An 18,895-nucleotide genomic window follows, 5' to 3' on the forward strand; every position below is an offset into this window, starting at 1 on the left:
GTCGTAAAATTACTGTAATGAAATCAGTCACTTCTGATGTTTAATTGAGAGTACAATTCTCTTGAGAAGCAGCCCAAGAGTTAAAAGAAAAAGTTGATTCAGCACATTATTAAGTGATTAACAGGTAATTAATAGGTAATCATATATTATTGTTCATGGAAGGTTACAAGTTGATTTATCAAGTATACTCACAGAGACTGCAGGCTGCGCAAGTTCTGGAGTGCTTCAGTAGGAACCTGGCGTAGCTGGTTATTCTGCAGCATCCTACATTTTGAGTAGCACAAAAACCAGAATCAACACTGTAAAGACAATTTCTTTCTATTGTAAATTTTCTTCCAAGCTTACCTCCTTTGTACTGGCTCTACTTCAAGGTTACAAACAAAGGAAAGCTACAAAATTCTCTGTTCTCCTGCCCCTGTCAAATGCCAGTTCTCTTCAAAGCAAACAAATACCTGTAGCATTTTAGCTTTGTTAATAGCTATACATCAGCTTTGAGCAATATTTTGAAAGCAACTGAGGAAGTCAAAAGAATAAATCCAATTCGCTTTCAATAGGGCTTGAGCTCCTAATTGCCTCCAGTGATTCTGAAATTGTGATCCTCATGTACCGATTTTGTTTTCCTTCTAAAGTGCTTCAGTTTCTTATTCTGACAAAGCTGTGAAGGACTGACTCTTGAAATCCTTACTCAGGAAAATGCTACTATGGCAAACAGAACTTTTAACTGTATGATGAGTTTATGATTTGGTTAGAATAAAATTTTATCTCTGTAAAACCTGCTGAATTTTCCCCAATGAAATCAATTTTGTCAAATGGAAGTTCTCTAGCAATGACCTGACAAACCTCTTTTTTGAAATATCACATCATTTAGCTTGAAAAGATTCAAAAGTCACTTTTCATTCCAAAATAATCTCTTCCTCTCTTTGAGTACCGTTTCATTCACACCACCTAATATCCTTGTCTGGACCAACTACATATACAAAAGGATTCTATGTGGGTGTCCTGGTTCAGCTAGGATAGGGTTAAGTTTCCCCTGCAGTGGGGAGGGGGCTCCAGCCGGGTTATTCAATACCATGCTGACGTCAGGTCCAGTCGCCCAAGTGGAGGATGGCTTTTGTTTATGGTTGCTCCCCTTCTCTGCTGTATCCTTGTGGTATATCTCTTGTCCTGTTCATTGTTATTAGTTTATTGTTATTGCTACTGTTGTTGTTCGGTTTATTATTTGTTACACTGTTGTATTAAATTTTTCCTCATCTCAACCCTGGGGTTGATATCACTCCCTGCCCCGACTGGTCCGAGGGTGGGGGAGGGACAATGGCAGCCTGGTCTCGGGTCCCGGCAGGGCCTAAACCACCAGAGTGAGTAAAACTGAAGCAGTACATGCTGTCTTCAAAATGAGGCATACTTGATGGGACATTGTAAATGAAATAATTTTTGGCAGGCCTAAATCTTCTTAGGCCAACAAGAACTACAGCTGGCCAACTTAAGGGTAGATGGAGTGGGAAGCTCTTCATACTTCTTTCCCACTTACATATTTTTTCAGTAGAGCTTTGTATACTCTTACAGTAGCATCTGGTTTGGCTTGACGCTGCCTAGGAGGCTGGTGTTCTTGCATTCTCATCTCTGTGAACTTTACATAGGCAAAGATCCCCTCTAGTATAAATATTGTGAGATGTGGCCTGCTAATAATTTTAGTAACTATATGTACTGTTTAATTTCTCCAAATAATAAAGGGTTTTGTCATATTTTTTATAATTTCTCTTATAGTAATTACATTGCAAAGAACAAGATATGAAATACAAACTGCATTTTAAATTACATGGTGTTCTACAATGATGCCTCTTGCCCCTAGCTCTCAAGAAAAGGAGAAGGCAATTTACCCACAGTTTTGTGTGATCATGAAAAGTTCACTAAGATTTTTAGACTTGAAATCAGAACTTCTGAGACAATTAAAGAAACTATTAACTGAACCAGTTTTTACCTTTGATATTTTACAGAGACATCTACTTGATGAGCATGGGTTTTTTTTACAATGCCATTAATGTTTTCCAACCTTTGTGTTTAGGATATTTTCTATATGAAAAAACAAAGATTTAATGATGTTCATATGTATCTTCACTTCAGTTGAATTGTTCAAAATGAGCTGATCAAAATACGTAATTTACTTGATCAAAATGTCACTGGTTAATTAGTTCCCTGGAGCATTTAGGAAATCAGAAATATATCAAACAACACACAGTTTACTTACAGCACTTTAAGACTGAAAAGGCCAGCAAATGCTCCCTTAGGAATGTATGTCAAGCCATTTCCTGCAAGACGTCTGCAAAGTTTAAAAAAGGAAAAGAAAAAGAGTGAGTACTTTTTCTCTTCATGTGGAATTAATTTGGTTGTTAAAAAGTGCAATATAGCTATGTTTGAGTGACTAATGCCAGAGGCAGTAGTTTAAGAGCCTTGTTTTGTCATTAATACACTTTTAAAAGAAAAAAAAAAAGAGAAAAGCCCTTAACTGTACAGTTGATTTACTGACAGCTGGACTGCAGAGACAAAATGCAGTTTCATTGCAAATAGAACTTATAGTTTAGAATGCACACTGGATTCTTCATATTGTTCTTTTTAAGGATTATAGCAATCACAGCAACAAAAATATAGATATACTGACAACAATTAGCATGTATGATGTCTGTGAACATTTAACTCATTTGCACTAATATCAAAATACATCCACATAGTAATGACCACAGTTCATTTCAAAATAACTACACATAAAACTGCTGTACTGGTGGAATCATGATTTTCCCTGTGAGCAGATGTGTAATACGTTAGCATAAAGTGTATTTGCTAAAGTTCGTAGGGCTTTTTTCCCTACTTCTACTGCATCTTCCTCTCAAAATGCCTGAAAGTATTTTACAGACCTAGGTAAGTACAACAAATACCCCTGTAAAGTGTTGTTACTCTGACAAAAAAAGACTGCATTCTGTCAGGTTTGTGCCTACAAAAGAGATCATGTATTTGATGTGAAATAATGGCATTTCGATGCTCCCCATCAGTGCAACTCCAAAGCATCTTGCATGTAGCCTCCCAACGTCTCAGGTCAGCATGAATGTGCTATGATAGCTGTACCCTATCTGGAAAACTGACTAGTAGGGGTCAGATTCCTAGTCATTACTTTGTGTCACTAGAGTCATAGTGTCTGCTCTTAGCTGGCAACAAATGCAGGTTGATATGATGTAATCCATCAGCTAAGATATTGTACACTAAAATTGCAGACAGTTACCACTGACCAGCTGATGTGATAACAGAGTTGACATTTGATTTGGCCTCTGGCCCCTTAGGAAAGACCACAGTACTAGATCCAGAAAATGCCTTAGGCACCAAGCTGCCAGAGAGGAACCTACAGCACTGAAGTAGGCGTTAGCATTGCCAGTACTGTTCATGGAAAATGCCAAGTGCTTATGTCTGCAGTCCAAAGATCCAGCACTGACTGGCCCTTAAACATTGCCTTCCTTTGGAGTTTAGTTGCCCCAAGCTAACTACAGGGTCCGGAGCACACCAGCTCTTCAGACACCTCCTTCATACAGAAAATAAAAATTAGGCCATGAAGAGAGAAAACACCATTCTAGATCCCAGCTCCCAAGACTTTTCAGACATTTTTGATTTGTGGAAAAGGCTTTTGCCTGTAAACACACACCTGCTGAGCAATGTGACCTATTACTCCGAGCAGGTGGCTCTTCCTCTCTATGTTCAATTAATTTAATTGTGCTCTGCAGAGGCTCTCAGCTTCAGAGTTGCTGAGCTTGTCTCTCATTTTGCAGTACACTGGAGTCTGATGTTCAGACATCTGAGAATCAGGTACATGCACCTGAATTCCTGCAGGCAGATGAGTGAACCAAACCTGGCTCACTCTTGCTCCAAGGTGAGGCACTCACAGGCTGAGCCTATTTTTTTTCAGATGTGTGAGGGACTTCTCCAACTTCAGTTTTCATTCTGAATGAAAATGGCAATGACTTCTGGGTTGTTGCTGGATCATGCAGGTGTGTGCTAGGTTAGGCACGCCAGACTGGGTCCCTGAAAGCAAATGCCATTTGTGGATCACAGACTAGTAGAGGCTCAGGCCCTATCTAATGCTAATCTCAGTTTATGATATGATTTTTTAGAAAGACTAAGGACTACTTCGCACCCATAGCATCCTTTTGCTCTGTTATTTTAATGACATGACTGGACATAAGTCTGAACATGAGCCTGGTATCAACCAGAAAGTTAAAAGTCTGCAGAACTGTACTGGAAAAAAAAGTAGGTACAGGAACTGAGGTTTTCACTTACTGCTGTAAGTTATTGCTCATATGGAAAGCTTGATAAAGAGCAGAGAACTAAACCCATGTGTCTAAAGACTCACGCTGTTGCCCTTTCAGGCCACCATTCCTTCTTAAGAGTGGCTGTGTTGCGGCAATTTTCATAATTGTCGCAGTGCAAACTGCCAACCACACTACATGTTCATACTGCCTGTTTGAACTGGAATACACGTCATAAAATGGGCTAGCCGAGAAAATCAGACCTGTTTAAGAGCTCCTGGAGAATGGCTCTGGCAATTACCAAGCATGTTGCTCCATGCTGCAAATGCAGGACTGTGGCAATTTAATTGGGACACTATGCAGCTTTAAAGACTTGTTTCAATATGCAATACTCACTTTTCCCAGCTTCAGAACATCATCATGGCTTTCTGTGGTAAGCCTTAATGTTCGGCATTTTTTGAAAATGGACTGTCATAATTTTAAGACTTTATTATTATACCTGTAATGTATATCTAATATATTTAGAAAGAAATACCTAAGCACAGAGACACACCCATACATGTACATGCTACACATCTCACCAACATTCAGGATGGTTTTAGTGAGACTGTACCGCATCAGGCTGTACTTGAGCTAGTCTCTGATGGCTAAAACTTCCCCATGTAACTTTTTTGTTAGGTGTTTTTTTAAAGCTTTTGTGGCCAGGTTTTCTGTCAAACTATCTTCAGGAGATGATTTGATGGATTAAACTGTTGTCATTCTGACTGTAAGGTACATTTGGGTCATCTGGCCACTCACAATATACCACCCTAAGAGCCTGATGCCTCCCCATGCCCGAGCTTTTAGAGGAATATCTGAAGCAAACAGTTAGTTCTAAGCGAGAGATGCTGAGCCATGTTCCTGAGCTTTTCTGAGTGACAGTTACCTGCACTGTTAAACTGAGATGTATATTTTTCCTCTTTTGTTTTGTTTCAAATTCCAACCCTTGTTTTATATTCTACTTCTTTTCCTTTTAGATCACAACTTCTCAGTTACTAAATGTTACACAGATGAAACTACATGTTAATGTTTTTTGTAGACACAGCTTCTGCATTTCTCCTTAAGAGTTTTTCAAACCTCAAGTCATTGCTGAAGTTCTGCTTCAACTATTTTTTGGTTTGGAAAGAGCTCTCACTAATTTTGCAGATAGTGATTAATTCTGTCTTATATGATACTCCTCTGCTTATGCAGCAGCAGATCACTCACATCATGTATAGCCCTACATATTTCAGTAGAGGGCTACATCAAACATATCACAAATGCCAAAATACATATATGTCCATGTAGTTCTCTCATGAGGCAAACTGACAATGTCAGAAAAGGTAGACATCTGGGAACAATTACCTTATATGTAACGATGTTTTCTGACTTTCAGTTACCGTATTAAATTCTTTCTTATGATGCTCTTTTCACGATTTCCTGCAGAACTGACTTCAGGCAAACTACCTATCTATTCCCAAGATACTCCATGAGATCACTTCTGGACACTGGTACAACAGTAGCGTCTTCCCAGCTCTTTGGAATTCCACAGCATTGTTGTATTTGGTAAAGATCAGCAAAAATGATTCACTGGAATTGCAGTCTAATTTTTTCAGTATTCCTGGATGAAAATTAGCACACCAGCTCTTTAAGTCATGCTGCAAAGCTCATTAAGTTTGGCTTATTTGTTTCTGACCATTTTTAGTGCCTTCCTTGTAGGTTTTTCCTGGTATTACCATGTTTCTAATGTCAGTCCTGGCATAGAGGAAAATTAATCCCCTTGTTGACACTACAGTGATCATGTTTCTATCAGGGTTTACTCTTCTCCACTTCAGGGTTTTTGTTTTCCATTACCCTAAATTATTTGAGGAAAGCTGCCCAGCATTTTACTGAACTCTGGATGGATTTTGGGTAGTGATTTTAGTCTGGGTGGGTAAATATTGCTTTCCCTGAACAGATGAGAACGGACATACTATCTGTCTCTATAGTTCATAATTTAGTTAATGATTTCTGAGAGCAGGAATGAACTAGCTTGTTTATAGCATTTACATAACCAAATGGCTGGTTTCTATTGTTTGAACAACTTTGAATTTCAATTTTTGTTATTTCTTTTATTTTCAACATTTCTGACATTATTTTAGAAATATCTCATTAAATACATTCAGGCTCAAATGTTCCCTATCTTTTTAATGAAAAAGTAATCAAAAGTATACAGTTACTGATTTTGGATCATATTTTTGAGCTGAATTTTAGAACTAGATTTTACTTATACAGCTTCATATAATCTTGCAAATTAATGGAGGCTGTATTAAGTTATCACATGCTTCCCTCAGGACCTGCTACTTGCCACTGTTGGGAGTCAAGATACTAGGATACTTTTGGCTTAAGCATAGGATGAATTTTTATACTACTGCATGTTTCTTTCTAAAGATGTAAAATAAATGAACTGAGAGAAAAGCATGTTGCCTCCATCCTTTCAAATGGCAGCAATTTATAAAACATCTTTCAGTGCAGTTCAGCCCAGCTGGCAATCTCTGCTCACTGCTAGCTACAGTGCTGCAGGTCAGGTTCATGAAAAGGTGTGTCTGGGCTCTCCTTTGAGTGTTCCCCATCTGTTTACTCCTTTGGTGTATTCTGACCTCTCCTGCAGTGTCATGGTTCTGAGAAATGGTGGTCACCAAATCAGAGGAACATTCCCAAAGACAATACAACTAAGGAGACACCCACAAAAAACTCTGAAAATAATCAGAAACTTCTTTTTGTTTTCCTTCAATTGTTGCTCATGTCTGAAAAGAAAAACTTCATTCCTCAGAAAGAAGCAAATTAATATGAAGTTGAGACTGAGCACAGTCAATTATTTCCTTTACATTTCTAGTAGAATAATTTTTCTTTGCCAACTCAGAACTGCTTTGTGCATGGATGTTTTCTGCATCAGGACAAGCCTTCCCTGGTACTAAGCATCTCCTTATTACCTGCTAGGATGGAAGGTGAACTTGAAACACTAAAAAGTCTTCTCTCTACAGCTAAGAAACTGTGGCATTTAATAAAGAAAGCACTTCTCCACCAACTGTGGAAAGAAGCTGTAGCAAATCTAACACAGCTACTCCTCATCGTCTGCAGCAGACAATGGCAGTATGATATAGGTAGTGGCTTCTTTGCTTGAGTAAGATCTAGTCCAGCAAATGCTGAACAAGCACACACAGTACACACAGTAAAGTGTACACAGTAAAGTGTACTTCAAAATCTAGCAGTATCAAACATACAGGAAGGACATGAAGAAGATAATGTCTCTCTGGGAAAAAGCATACATTTATGTTAATTAATATTCATGCTATATTTTAAAAGGATAAGCATAATGTAATTTTCTGTAACAAGTTACTGATCAAATCTTGCAAGATGCTGAAATGCAGGAGAATCGACAGCACTCTCGATCTTGGGCTATGGCTCCACACAATAGGAATAAGCAATGTGAAAGGAGTCAAGCTCCATTGTTAATAAGTGAAAACCTAGTGAAATGTGTTCTAATTCTATTTCAGAACAGACATAGTAGGTAGAACTTCATTAGACTCAAATTTATGATAAATATATTAGACTCTTATTATTATGCCAGTAAATTATATTAGCAGTACCAGACTGACTCAATGTTTCTTGACCAGTGCCAGTGCGTGTGCCCTTTAATACAGATTAGGATATATATCAGTGAATCACTTGTGTTGCATTATATTTAATCAGTCCACAGGTATTGCAATATCCTATACAGAATGTAATTTTGAGTGCAATCTGCAATCATCCTTTAGCTGTGCAAAGATACTGAGAGATTTCTTCAAAAATAATTCTGTGAACTACTGTCTTGCCTTGATGTCCCTTTGAGTCTGCATCTTTCTTCTGTTCACTAACTGGTTTGCTGATGTCATCTAAGGAATGAGAGCAAAGACTGCACATGCTAAGAGAATGCTATCATGAATTTTGTTTGTTTTTTATATATATATATATATATATATGTATGTATGTTTAAAGATGAGGTTAACGTCAATAATGTCACAATTCAGTCAGTTTCATATTTGCCTGTTTTCTTGGTAAACAGATGCTGTATTTCTCATTTGCTACATTATACACTACAACTAACAAACTCTCCAGACAGAAAATTGAAATAGAATTATATAGAAGAATCTAGAAACTGGTGAAAAACATCTTTGCTTTCGTGAATAGAAATTGAAAGTACAGGCCTGAGATAGTGAAAAACCCCAACAACTGGGACAATTCTGCTGCTATGTGACATTAACCTTTCTGATTTTGGTGCTAAAACACTAGTATGCCATGTAGAAAATACCATTAAAATTCATTAATTGTGGATTGTGTCTTTTATACCTTGGGTACAGATAAGAAACTCTCTTTAGTAATTTGAAACTTCTGTCTTAAAAGCCTGATCCACCTCTCCAACTGCCATAATTGTTCTGATAAAGATCCGTGGTGAAATCTTAGTCCCATTGATGTCTGTGGAAAAATTTGTGCTGACACAAGTAGAAATAGGATTCTCATTTGCATCCTACCTCAGTATCATATCTGCCAGCAATTTACTCTTGTCTGAGGAGTTGTACCGATAGCACTAGTAACAATCCTAAAACTATTATCTCCATATCTACTAAAGGAAATGGCTGTTTGTGGAAGAACAACATGGAAGTATAAAAGGAAAACATAAATTTCAAAATCTTTTTCTAAACCAACTTGTTCTGGATATAAAAAATTGCCTCTATTCAAGAAGAATTACCAATCTTGACTCTTTTGCTTCAATTTTGTTTCCTGTCAAATTTAATCAAAGATACACAAGCACACAACTGCACATACATAAATAAATAGACAACATATAATTTACATTATTTCCATAACAATAATTATCTTCAGCTTACATATACATCTACAAATAGGTAAGATGAAATGTTCCTGCTTCTTGCATCAAAAAAGCTTTGACAATATGGACACTCACCAAGCACTTAGTCAAAGTCAACCAAAATTTCCAGATACGTGTTTAATTTGATATTTATTAGTGATTATCCTTGGGCCAATGCAATAGAAACGTAGGAATTATTGGGTGATTAATTACAGTGTTAACTATTAGTCAATTAATGGATGATAACAACATATATATTTCAAAAGGGTTTTAAGGAATTACTTTGTTAGACTAGGAATCTGAATGTTACTCTGTATTTTAGTTATCTTTTTATATTTCAGTCTGTCATGTTAATAACAACTGTAATCATTATAGTAATATAAAAATAAGTGTGGGTCAAGTGATACATTATAAAATCTGATGCTCAAAGAGATCAAAGAAGAAAATGTAAGGATATACCCCTTTCTTTAAAAAAGAGGAGGGGAGTGTGCAAGTTGTAATTGTGCTGTATATTATATTTATTGCTACTTACAGTTTAGTTGGAAATTCAAATGTAACACAGTCTGCTCTTGCTTTAGGGCCTAATTGCCTTTTAAAATGCATGTGCCAAATTCTCATAGGGTGTAAACTGGAATAACTCCAACTGACCTCAAGCAGTTGGAATGAAATCAGTGTGTATTTGATCTTGAGCTGGCTTTGATAAAACAGATCATAGATTTTTGTCAGTTAAGGGTATGGTCTAAAATGTACTATTTCTTTCTGCACTTACAAGAGGCAAAGGCTCTTTCTGCACCTGGCATGACTGTGATCCAATAACTGCTAAAGACAACTGATCTCTCCTTTCGCAAAGCTGTCCATGGCCAGCGCTGCGAACAAGCTGTTTTGCTGTCAGCGCTGCAGAAGGCAGTGCCCTTCTACAGGGCTCCAAGAGGGCCCTTCTGCTGAACAGGCAGCCAGGTACCTGCCTTCTGACTGCTGCAAGGCCAGCTGTCGGGAGGTACTCCAACATCAGCCAGGAAATCCCACGCTGATTCCCAGCAGTGGACCCCAAGGATACCATCAATAAGGGTCCTAACTTTGCTTCTGTGTCTGAAGAATGCTGTCACCAAATCACTACTCCCAGAACAATCTTCATTTTGTTAAAATTTCTTTCTCAGTGTTTAAATGCTACAGCAAGATGGAGTAACAATTGGTGAATCCATATACATCACACTTCCTAGGCTGGGTCTTCAAGTGTCATTTATACTTCTGATGCTGGCTTTGGTTTTATCTCAGTATCACCACAGAGAGGGTAAGAACTATTAATAATAATCATTAATAACAAGAATTGGCTGAAGTGTATTGCAGTACAACACACCATGATCAGACTATCAGTGAAGAAAAATGTGTGAGCTGTTTTGTCATTCCTGTGAGATAGGCAAAGGACACAAACTGTGTAGATACATGTTTCGAGATTACTACCATTTTCTGAGTGGTACAATGAAGCCAGACCAAAGAATTACTGCAGAAATTACTGCTACTCCTGTTTGGAAATTCAAGAAAACAAGAGAGAAGTTGGTTTTACTGTGCTTGTGAACCTATTAGATGTAAATGTGATGTTGGCTGAATTAATTGCCCATAATCCTAAGCAAGTGGAAAATTGAACAGCGTAGGTATCAGAAGTGTTCACTGCACAGAAATCAAGCAGTCTACAAACAGGTTGAACTTCCACTGACAAAAAGGAAATGATTTCTCTGTACTTGCTACTGCAGCACACGCAGAATGTGTAAGACTTAAATTAAAACCCTGCCTCAGGATCTACAGATATATAGTACATTTAATAAAGCATCATTTCACCTTAGTGTAATTAAGTATAATTTCACTATCTGTATTGATCGCAAAACACAAAAAGCTCTTCCGATGACTTTTTTTACATTTGAAACTAGTTGATAATGAATATTGGTGGAGAATAAATTTCAAGTTCCAGAAAGCATTTACAAGCTACAAGACAAAAATAAACTTCAGCACATACTCAGTAAGAGCAACGCAGCAGCACTGACAAGGCTTCTTGGATATCAACCTCGAACATTTATTGTTTCTGCTTGCGTGCATATCTTATGCTTTTCACTTCTATCTTCTTCCTTCCTCCATCTTCTCCCCTTCTGCCCCCTTACACCATAGATGCACAGCAGTTCCAGTATCAAGGTTGCTTTGTGCAATCTGTGTTAACATTTCCAGAATAATTTTCTGTCAGCAGAAGCTATTATTCCACTAGCAATGCAAGCAGCTCTGATTTAGTAAGGCATTTGCTCTGTTGTTTCTCCTTTTTTTGTTCCTCATCTTGTCATTCTTGGTAAGACAGCAAAAAGGTCAGTTTGGAGGGTGCCTGGCTGACACATCCACATGGGAGAGTTCTTTGTTGTAACTCGATTTAGTGCCATCAAAGAGACAGCAACAAAGGCAGTGACAGCTCCAGAACATCAGAATTGCTTTGGGAATGTAAAGGTTGCAAGTTATCCGGTACAGTAGGAATCTTCTGTGTTTGGGTTTGTTCTTTTCTAGTAAAGCAAACTAATTGTGTATGCAAAAACTAGAGGAGACTACCTCAAGTAATTGCTTCCAACTGATTACCTAAATAAACATCATCTCACTGTTTTTACTGACACAGTTAATCTCAAGATGACCGGTGCACTTCCCTCTGTCAGGACTTTGAGTGCCTCCCTGCCTGTATTAAAGCAAATTTGGGGAGCCACAGCCCTGAGTTATCAACAATCTGCCTTACAGGAACAGAATTCACAATGTGCCATGGGCCACTTGCCTGGCTGGTGACAGGTACCTCTCTCCGACAAACACCATGAATCAAACACAGTGGCACAGTCTGAACGTATCGTCGACACGTATGCATGTAGGAAGTGAAGAAATCAAATTCATAAATCATGTGAGGAAACAGAATTCACAACTTACATGTTAGGTTGTGCACAGGTCCGAAATTACCTAAGGGATCATAAGCCATTTAGCAGTGAAAGTTCTTGAAGCTTCAGCTGAAGGAGGTGGCACAAGCCAATTTCCACCAGGAACAGCTCCACTAAAACCTGCTGTGCAAGAACTGTAAAACTGGTATTTAAGTGACATTGGAAGGAAGCATCTGTGGATAGTTTGAGGTCACTAGATTGATAATCTATTTTTTACTTTAGTTGTGCATGTCAGTTGCCGGTATTTTTACTTTTTCGCCTTGGAGGTTTTTTAATCTATGCAGATTAATCTTTGGGAAATATTTTAGTATTTAAGCATCCTGTCCAAAGATTGTTGAAGTAATTACAAGATTCCCCCAGTTTCTCCAAAAAGTTTTGGACTACGGCTGCAGCACTTTCATGTCTTCTACCAGCTTACATAACAGTAAAAAGTACAGAATCAGTTTTCAGTGCTAGCCACAATGTGCTTGCACCAGCACAATAATAAAGACTGTACAACACCCCAGGAGCTAATGCTTTCAGTTTTCAAAGATGTAAATGACCAGAGAGCTCAGTCCCCCTGCCCAAAGTCAGTGGGGAAAAGAACACCTAATTCCCATTAAGTGCTTTGAAAACCTCTCTGTTGAAAGAAAGAGCAAAAAGAGAGGGAAGGGAAAACAATAATAAGAACAGATGGTAATGGATTATGCCTGGTAATTTAGGACTTCATTTTCATGTATACAGTGGCCTCTTGACCACTTCTGCAGTGTAAAGGGATTTCCACACAAAGAAGGTGAGATTCACACAATACGTGTGTTTTGTATTGTATCTGTAATTCTGCACTTCAGTATTGTAGCAAAATGCACGCACTTTTAAAGGCACTTATGCCTGAGTAATGTCTGTAATAATACCATGAGCAATCTGAAAAACCTTGTACATATATTTAACTACCTTCAAAGTTATTTTTAGAAATAACATGGGTGCCAGTAAACTTTCTTGCACCTGTATGTAGGTTGCAATTAATTTAAGGTGGTTTTGTTGCTTGATTTTTGAGAAATGGAAGTTATTTGGAACTCTCTTACTCTGTAGGTAAAATAATTGTAATAAAACAGTCCTTTGCTGCTGTTTTACTAAAACACCTGTTTTAAGTTGCTGAAAAATAGCAATGTACTAAAAATCACTTGAGTTTTGCTTATCTGTGAAAGGTTCCCATGTTTAAAATTAAAATAAAAGCTTTATATATATATGTGTATGCCTCTGTGTGTGTGCATATATTTATATATGCATATGTATGTATATGTGGAGATACATCTAGTTGGAGATATTTGTAGTTAAGTCTGATTTAAATAGTTTTAAATTATTATTGGCTTTCTTCTTCACTCTTCATAGAGACACTCATTTATAAAATAAAACAGTTTCAGGCACTGCTTTGAAGTGTTATTAATCACAAAATGGTATGTCTAGTTGCCTCTTAAACTCTTAAGAATCCTACCCTAAGTAGTTCTTTACACTTTAAAAAACCCCTTTTTTTCATGCATTACTTTAACTTACTGCTCTATTAACATGGGCATTCTACACATGTTGTAGAATGACATATGTCTAGAAATACTCCACATGAGATCGAGTCTTAGACTCAGTCACACTGATAAATATCTGCAGTTATTTTGAATTTATAATGAAGTATTTTATTTAATGGTGTTGTACAAGTTCATGCAGAGCAACTTGCTGATAATCAAGTAGCTGAAGCATATTTCTTTCTTGGTGGGAGTTCCATCATATGCACCTAAGAGAAAATTAGGTCTGAAAGGCCTGCCCATCATTTTCACAAATAAAAGATCTTGCTCAAAACTAAACTTTTTATGAGCTAGACAGTTCAGTTTTCAAAGTTCCACAATGTTTTCCAAAATTTTTAGAGGAATATGGACCTCAAAAATTCAGCATAGTTTCAATATGTTGTACTTCAGTGATCAAAGTCTTTGGTTATGAATAAACACCAGGCGTGATCACCAGGACTGCAAGAATGCTGCCTGAAGAGGTGTCTAACCTTGGCTGGAAGCGTGGATCAGATTCAGCCTAGAAGGTCAGAACTGGCTGAACAGAGCTGGCTTATACATCCTTGCTTTGGAGTCACAGCAACTGGTTTAACTGTCTTAATAAAATCTCAGTTCTTCTGGGGTAATGACTTAGCAGCATTGTCAAACCACACACCTAGGACATACCAACTAAGCTAAAATTCAGTGGATCACTTGTTAGCTTTTATCAGATTTTTGAACCAGACCTCTAATAAAGGGATTAGCAGCACTTTTTTCAACACTAAAAAACCCTAAAAAAATGCATTTTAAGCTCCTGTTGTTGTATTTTGAAGAACAAATAGATTTTTCTAAGATGCATTTTAATTTCATGGAAACATTACTTTGGTATAAAGATTCTGTAAAATCTTATTGTTACAATGTCTGCATTCTAGGCCATATTATATTTTGCAATAGTCCCCTTTAACTGAGCAACATAAACAAAACACAGAATTCCCAGGTAAATTGGGAATAAAAATCATGTTGAAATGCCTGGATGAGCAAAATAATTTTCATATGTACAATCACTGCTCAGAAATAAATATAGAGGAGCATGGGAACTACAATGGCTGTTACCCCCTACTTCGAAATTGAATATCCAGTTCCCTTTCCATTGCCTATACTTTTTTCTATGCAATACTAGACTGAGTTGTATTACATGCCTCTGAACACCGAAGAATCTCTCAGCACAATGGGTTTTCATCTGCATTAAGAAGAGGTGATCAGTTGCCTCACCTCTTCAAAGGCTTCTGTTTTCTATGTTTATTTGAAAAGTGAATACAAAGTGGAAGGGTTTCACAAAACAGAATCACAATTAATGAGAAATAATGATTGGCTTGTGTGAAATGTATGGAGGAGCTGACTGCATATATGTAAACCAAAACACAGTAAAGAAATAAATATTTTTTCTGGTACTACCAGCAATCATGTACTGGAATGACTTAAATTGGAACAGAGGATTATAAGGATACCAGTCTAGTATTTCTGGTGGAAAAAGTTGGCTCAACACAAGAATAAGGTAAGAACACTTTCAAAGGTCTTGATCAGGAAGATGAAGTAGACTGCCGAACAGTTTCTCAAGCAGTGGCATGTCTCACTATTTGGGTGATCTGACTTTGGAGCACAAAATGAAAGAGTGAAGGTAAGTTGGCTTAATATTTTAGAATTTACTTCCAGGAAAGGCCCATACTTTTGTTTTTCTTCTTTAATGCCTCGAGAGAAATCATTAGGTTGAAAGTTTTTAGTAGGGTTATTACAGCTGACAGGAGATTGGACAAGTAAACATGAACATGATGCAAAAATCCACAAGCAGAGTCTCTGTGGCGTGATTCATTTCATTCACACTTGATATTTAACACTTGGCATGTGACATCTCTCCTTGTTATGTCCATATCTGTGTTATTTGAAAGTTGCACCAACAGCAATACAGATAATGATAACCAAAGAAAAGAAGTAAAGAAAGAGAAATAATGCTTTCTATATACAAATGCTGCCAGGAATGAAAAGAGGACAGGAAAGGAAAATCTGCTTGCAAAGAGGGTATTGCTTTCAAAGTTAGCATTACAAAATGGTTCTCTTTTTTTCTTTTTTTTTTTTTCTCATAGATGCCAGCTGGAAAGACCAGGTGTCAAAATTCAAATGAGCGTTAGCAAGGACATCAAAAGTTGTCAGTGCAATACCCACCTAAATTGCAGACGACTGTACATATTTCATAGCTTAAAATAGGCAATGTCTTCACCATAAGGACAGCATCATGACTTTGCATATCTTATGTGGGTTTTATGGTGTGTTAGCAGTTAAACGTGCTATAAAAAAAGGAGACTTTCACTTTTAAAAGCTTATAAAGCACATTTCATAAGAGGCTGGATGCCTAGACAATTCTTTTAATCAACTTTTAGAGGTACTCATGCAAATGCAGGTGCCAGCTTTTTCCCACAAGATCTATGGTGCATCAGTTACAGAGTCTCCATCACTCCTCAGGAACCTAAATTTTCTTTTAAGTCCGGACCATTGTAACTAGGGTCACTGCCAAATCCAGGTCTCATGAATGCACAATACTTTTCACTTTTGGTTAGTCACCATCATTTCAAACCAGCATTCCTCTTTTGATGTTGTGCTTGATTAGCTAGTTTTTGCAGTGTACTTTTTCCCCTCAGTGAATGTACTAGATAGCGTAACTAAGCTTTTTGCAGGATTCTGCATTTCACAGTTAGCCTTCAGGGATGCTAAATTTAAGAGTAAGGAAACAGTAATTAAAAGTGATTAGGACAAGAAGCCTTGATACTATGAAATGTGGACTCAATTGTTCTTGACACAGGCAGAATGAGGCAGCAGGTTTTGGTTTTGATTATAGCTTTACTTGAGATTTTAATAAACATGAGCCAGTATTCAAACTTTTAATATCCTGCTGCTTAACTATTTCCAAAAAGCAATACAGTTCTTTTAAACAGCCCTTGTTTAAAAATTTTAATTTGTTTGGCTCTGTCTCTGCTTAGAGAAGTTGTAGCCTCATGGTAACTCTTTTATAAGTTCATTTCCAGAATCACAAGCAATTGGGTTTTTTTCAAGTAAGTGTTTCCGCATGTGCCAGAAGTGTCAGGTTGACAGCTTTCCTGCACTGTTTTATCTGGTTCCCACAGTAAGTATGAGAGACAAACACAGGAATGTGTCTAGTGCTGACCATGCCCATCAAGGATACAATGATACTTACAGCTCTTCCAGGAAGCGGAGATTGTGCACGGGGTTTGAGGGCAGCTTAGTAATGTTGTTCATACTGAGATCACTGTAGGGGAAAACAGACAGAGACTTAATGTGGCATGCCACAACTGTGGTATCCAGCTGTTCATACCACACATTTTTAAGTACTACATTAACAAAAATTAGTTCCTCTGCCAGAACTGATGAATCATTATCTAGTTAGCACGTTAAACACTCTTCTTTCGTATGAACACAGCTTTGTCAAACCAAATACAGGCTGTAGCATGCTCCTTGTTTCCAAAGATTTTGGAATGTTTTATCACACTCTATAAATCAGCTGGAACACTAAACAACCCTTTTAGTCTACATAATTATAATAAACCACTGTACTGTATTAAAATTTACTTGGAGTAGTAAAGGAAAACTACTACAATTTTTGTTGTTGTAGCACTGTCGCGCAGTTCATTTACTAAAGTACCCAGGCAAAACTGTACCTTTACAAACTATCTGCATCATTCTTTACATTTCATGAATATGGAAACATTTTGCTTTTGCTGTACAACCTGCTGCATGGCTGTCCTGATTCGCCTTGCCTTACATTAGGCTCATCAGGTGTCCTCAAAACCCAACTTACTTGAGTCAAAGAAATGACATATTTTCAAATAATAAACATCCCCTTTTTAGAGTGCTCTTTTTTTGCAGGTTCTCAAATCACATTAAATAAGTGAAATGAACCATAAAACAAGGGTGTAATGTGATCCTGCTCTGTGGCACACTTCCTGGTGGGGTTCCACAGTAGTTCCTGGCACAGGAAACAACCAGCCATATCAGCTCTGTTAGAGCTCATTCAAGCTATGTTTTAGACTAAACTTCATATAATACCTTTTTATTCTTAATATGCTTCTTCGTTGTTTTCCACTGTCTTTGCCATGCCCCACAGTATCATTATTATCACTTTGCATTAAGTATAAAAACTGTAAACAGACTACATAATAAAATTTTGTGTGGAAGACATACACAACTATATCAAAATTCCTGTAGACTGTTAAAATAAAAATATCAGACTTGCACATTTTATGCAAACATTATGTGATAATTTAAAACCCCCCACTATTTAAACATATATACATGTTTGTAGCAGTGCATATAGTTTCCAGCTACTTTGGATAGTATTTGGATAACTTTATTTCTTCCAGCTGTTGAGAGCTTATACAAGGTAAATAAGTTATCTGTACTTTGGTGGGTAAACGTACTATTCCTATTCCATCTAGTTCTTATTACTCATGGTCTGTTTCACATTACAGAATATGTGCTTTTAGTCAGCATAGTTCATTTTGATGTTTGATCTTTTGCTGAATTTTAAAATATTTAATTTAAAAACATACTTCACACAGAGGTTTTGAAATAAAGGAAATGTGTTAATACTTTACAACAATTATCAAATCACTGTTGGGTAAGGTCTCTGCATTCACTTCAAAATCAAGGTATAATTTGAGAACTGTGTACTTATTAAATTCATTCTTTACTGTAATACTTTATCACCTAATTTTTTCATACCATTTAGCAGGTTATTATCCTTTCACTTTGAGAAAGGCTCAAAGGATTTATTCTGGCAAAGGAACAAAACCATGGATATATTTGGCAAAAGAAAAACTCATCCAGGTAGTGAATCGTATACTGCTGAATATTAAGATAAACCCAGTATTCTAACAATATCATTTTGATATGAGATTTTCAACACATGTCTTAATGGGTTTTTGTAAACACACCAAATCACATTTTAGACTTAAAAAGCCAGCCTTAGTGGAAGATGGGAGTGATTCATCTTCCGATATACACATATTTAGGGCATTCTACAAAACCAGCATTAACCAGTGCTCTGGCATCCCAGGGAAACCTGAAGCCTTTTTTTCTAGCACATTAATTTCTGTTAGTAGTAGGCAGTACTTGTCTGCTTGTACCACCCACAACACCCCATGATGACGCCAGTCACAAGCAATCTATAGA

General features: G+C 37.1%; 1 protein-coding gene across 4 annotated transcripts in view; it reads right to left on the reverse strand.

Moving 5' to 3' along the window:
• The window catches only part of LGR5 (leucine rich repeat containing G protein-coupled receptor 5), a 93,515-nt gene that overhangs the window by 39,551 nt on the left and 35,069 nt on the right, over nt 1–18,895 (reverse strand). For all 4 annotated transcript variants that reach the window (XM_074902870.1, XM_074902868.1, XM_074902867.1 and 1 more), the window contains exons 2-4: nt 16,902–16,973; nt 2,246–2,317; nt 193–264 (exon numbers count right to left, since the gene is read on the reverse strand). In XM_074902870.1, the coding sequence (XP_074758971.1) occupies nt 193–264; nt 2,246–2,317; nt 16,902–16,973 (216 nt within the window). The remainder of the gene's footprint in view (nt 1–192; nt 265–2,245; nt 2,318–16,901; nt 16,974–18,895) is intronic.

Source organism: Athene noctua, chromosome 3, assembly GCF_965140245.1.
Source record: "Athene noctua chromosome 3, bAthNoc1.hap1.1, whole genome shotgun sequence".
Lineage (NCBI taxonomy): Eukaryota > Metazoa > Chordata > Aves > Strigiformes > Strigidae > Athene > Athene noctua.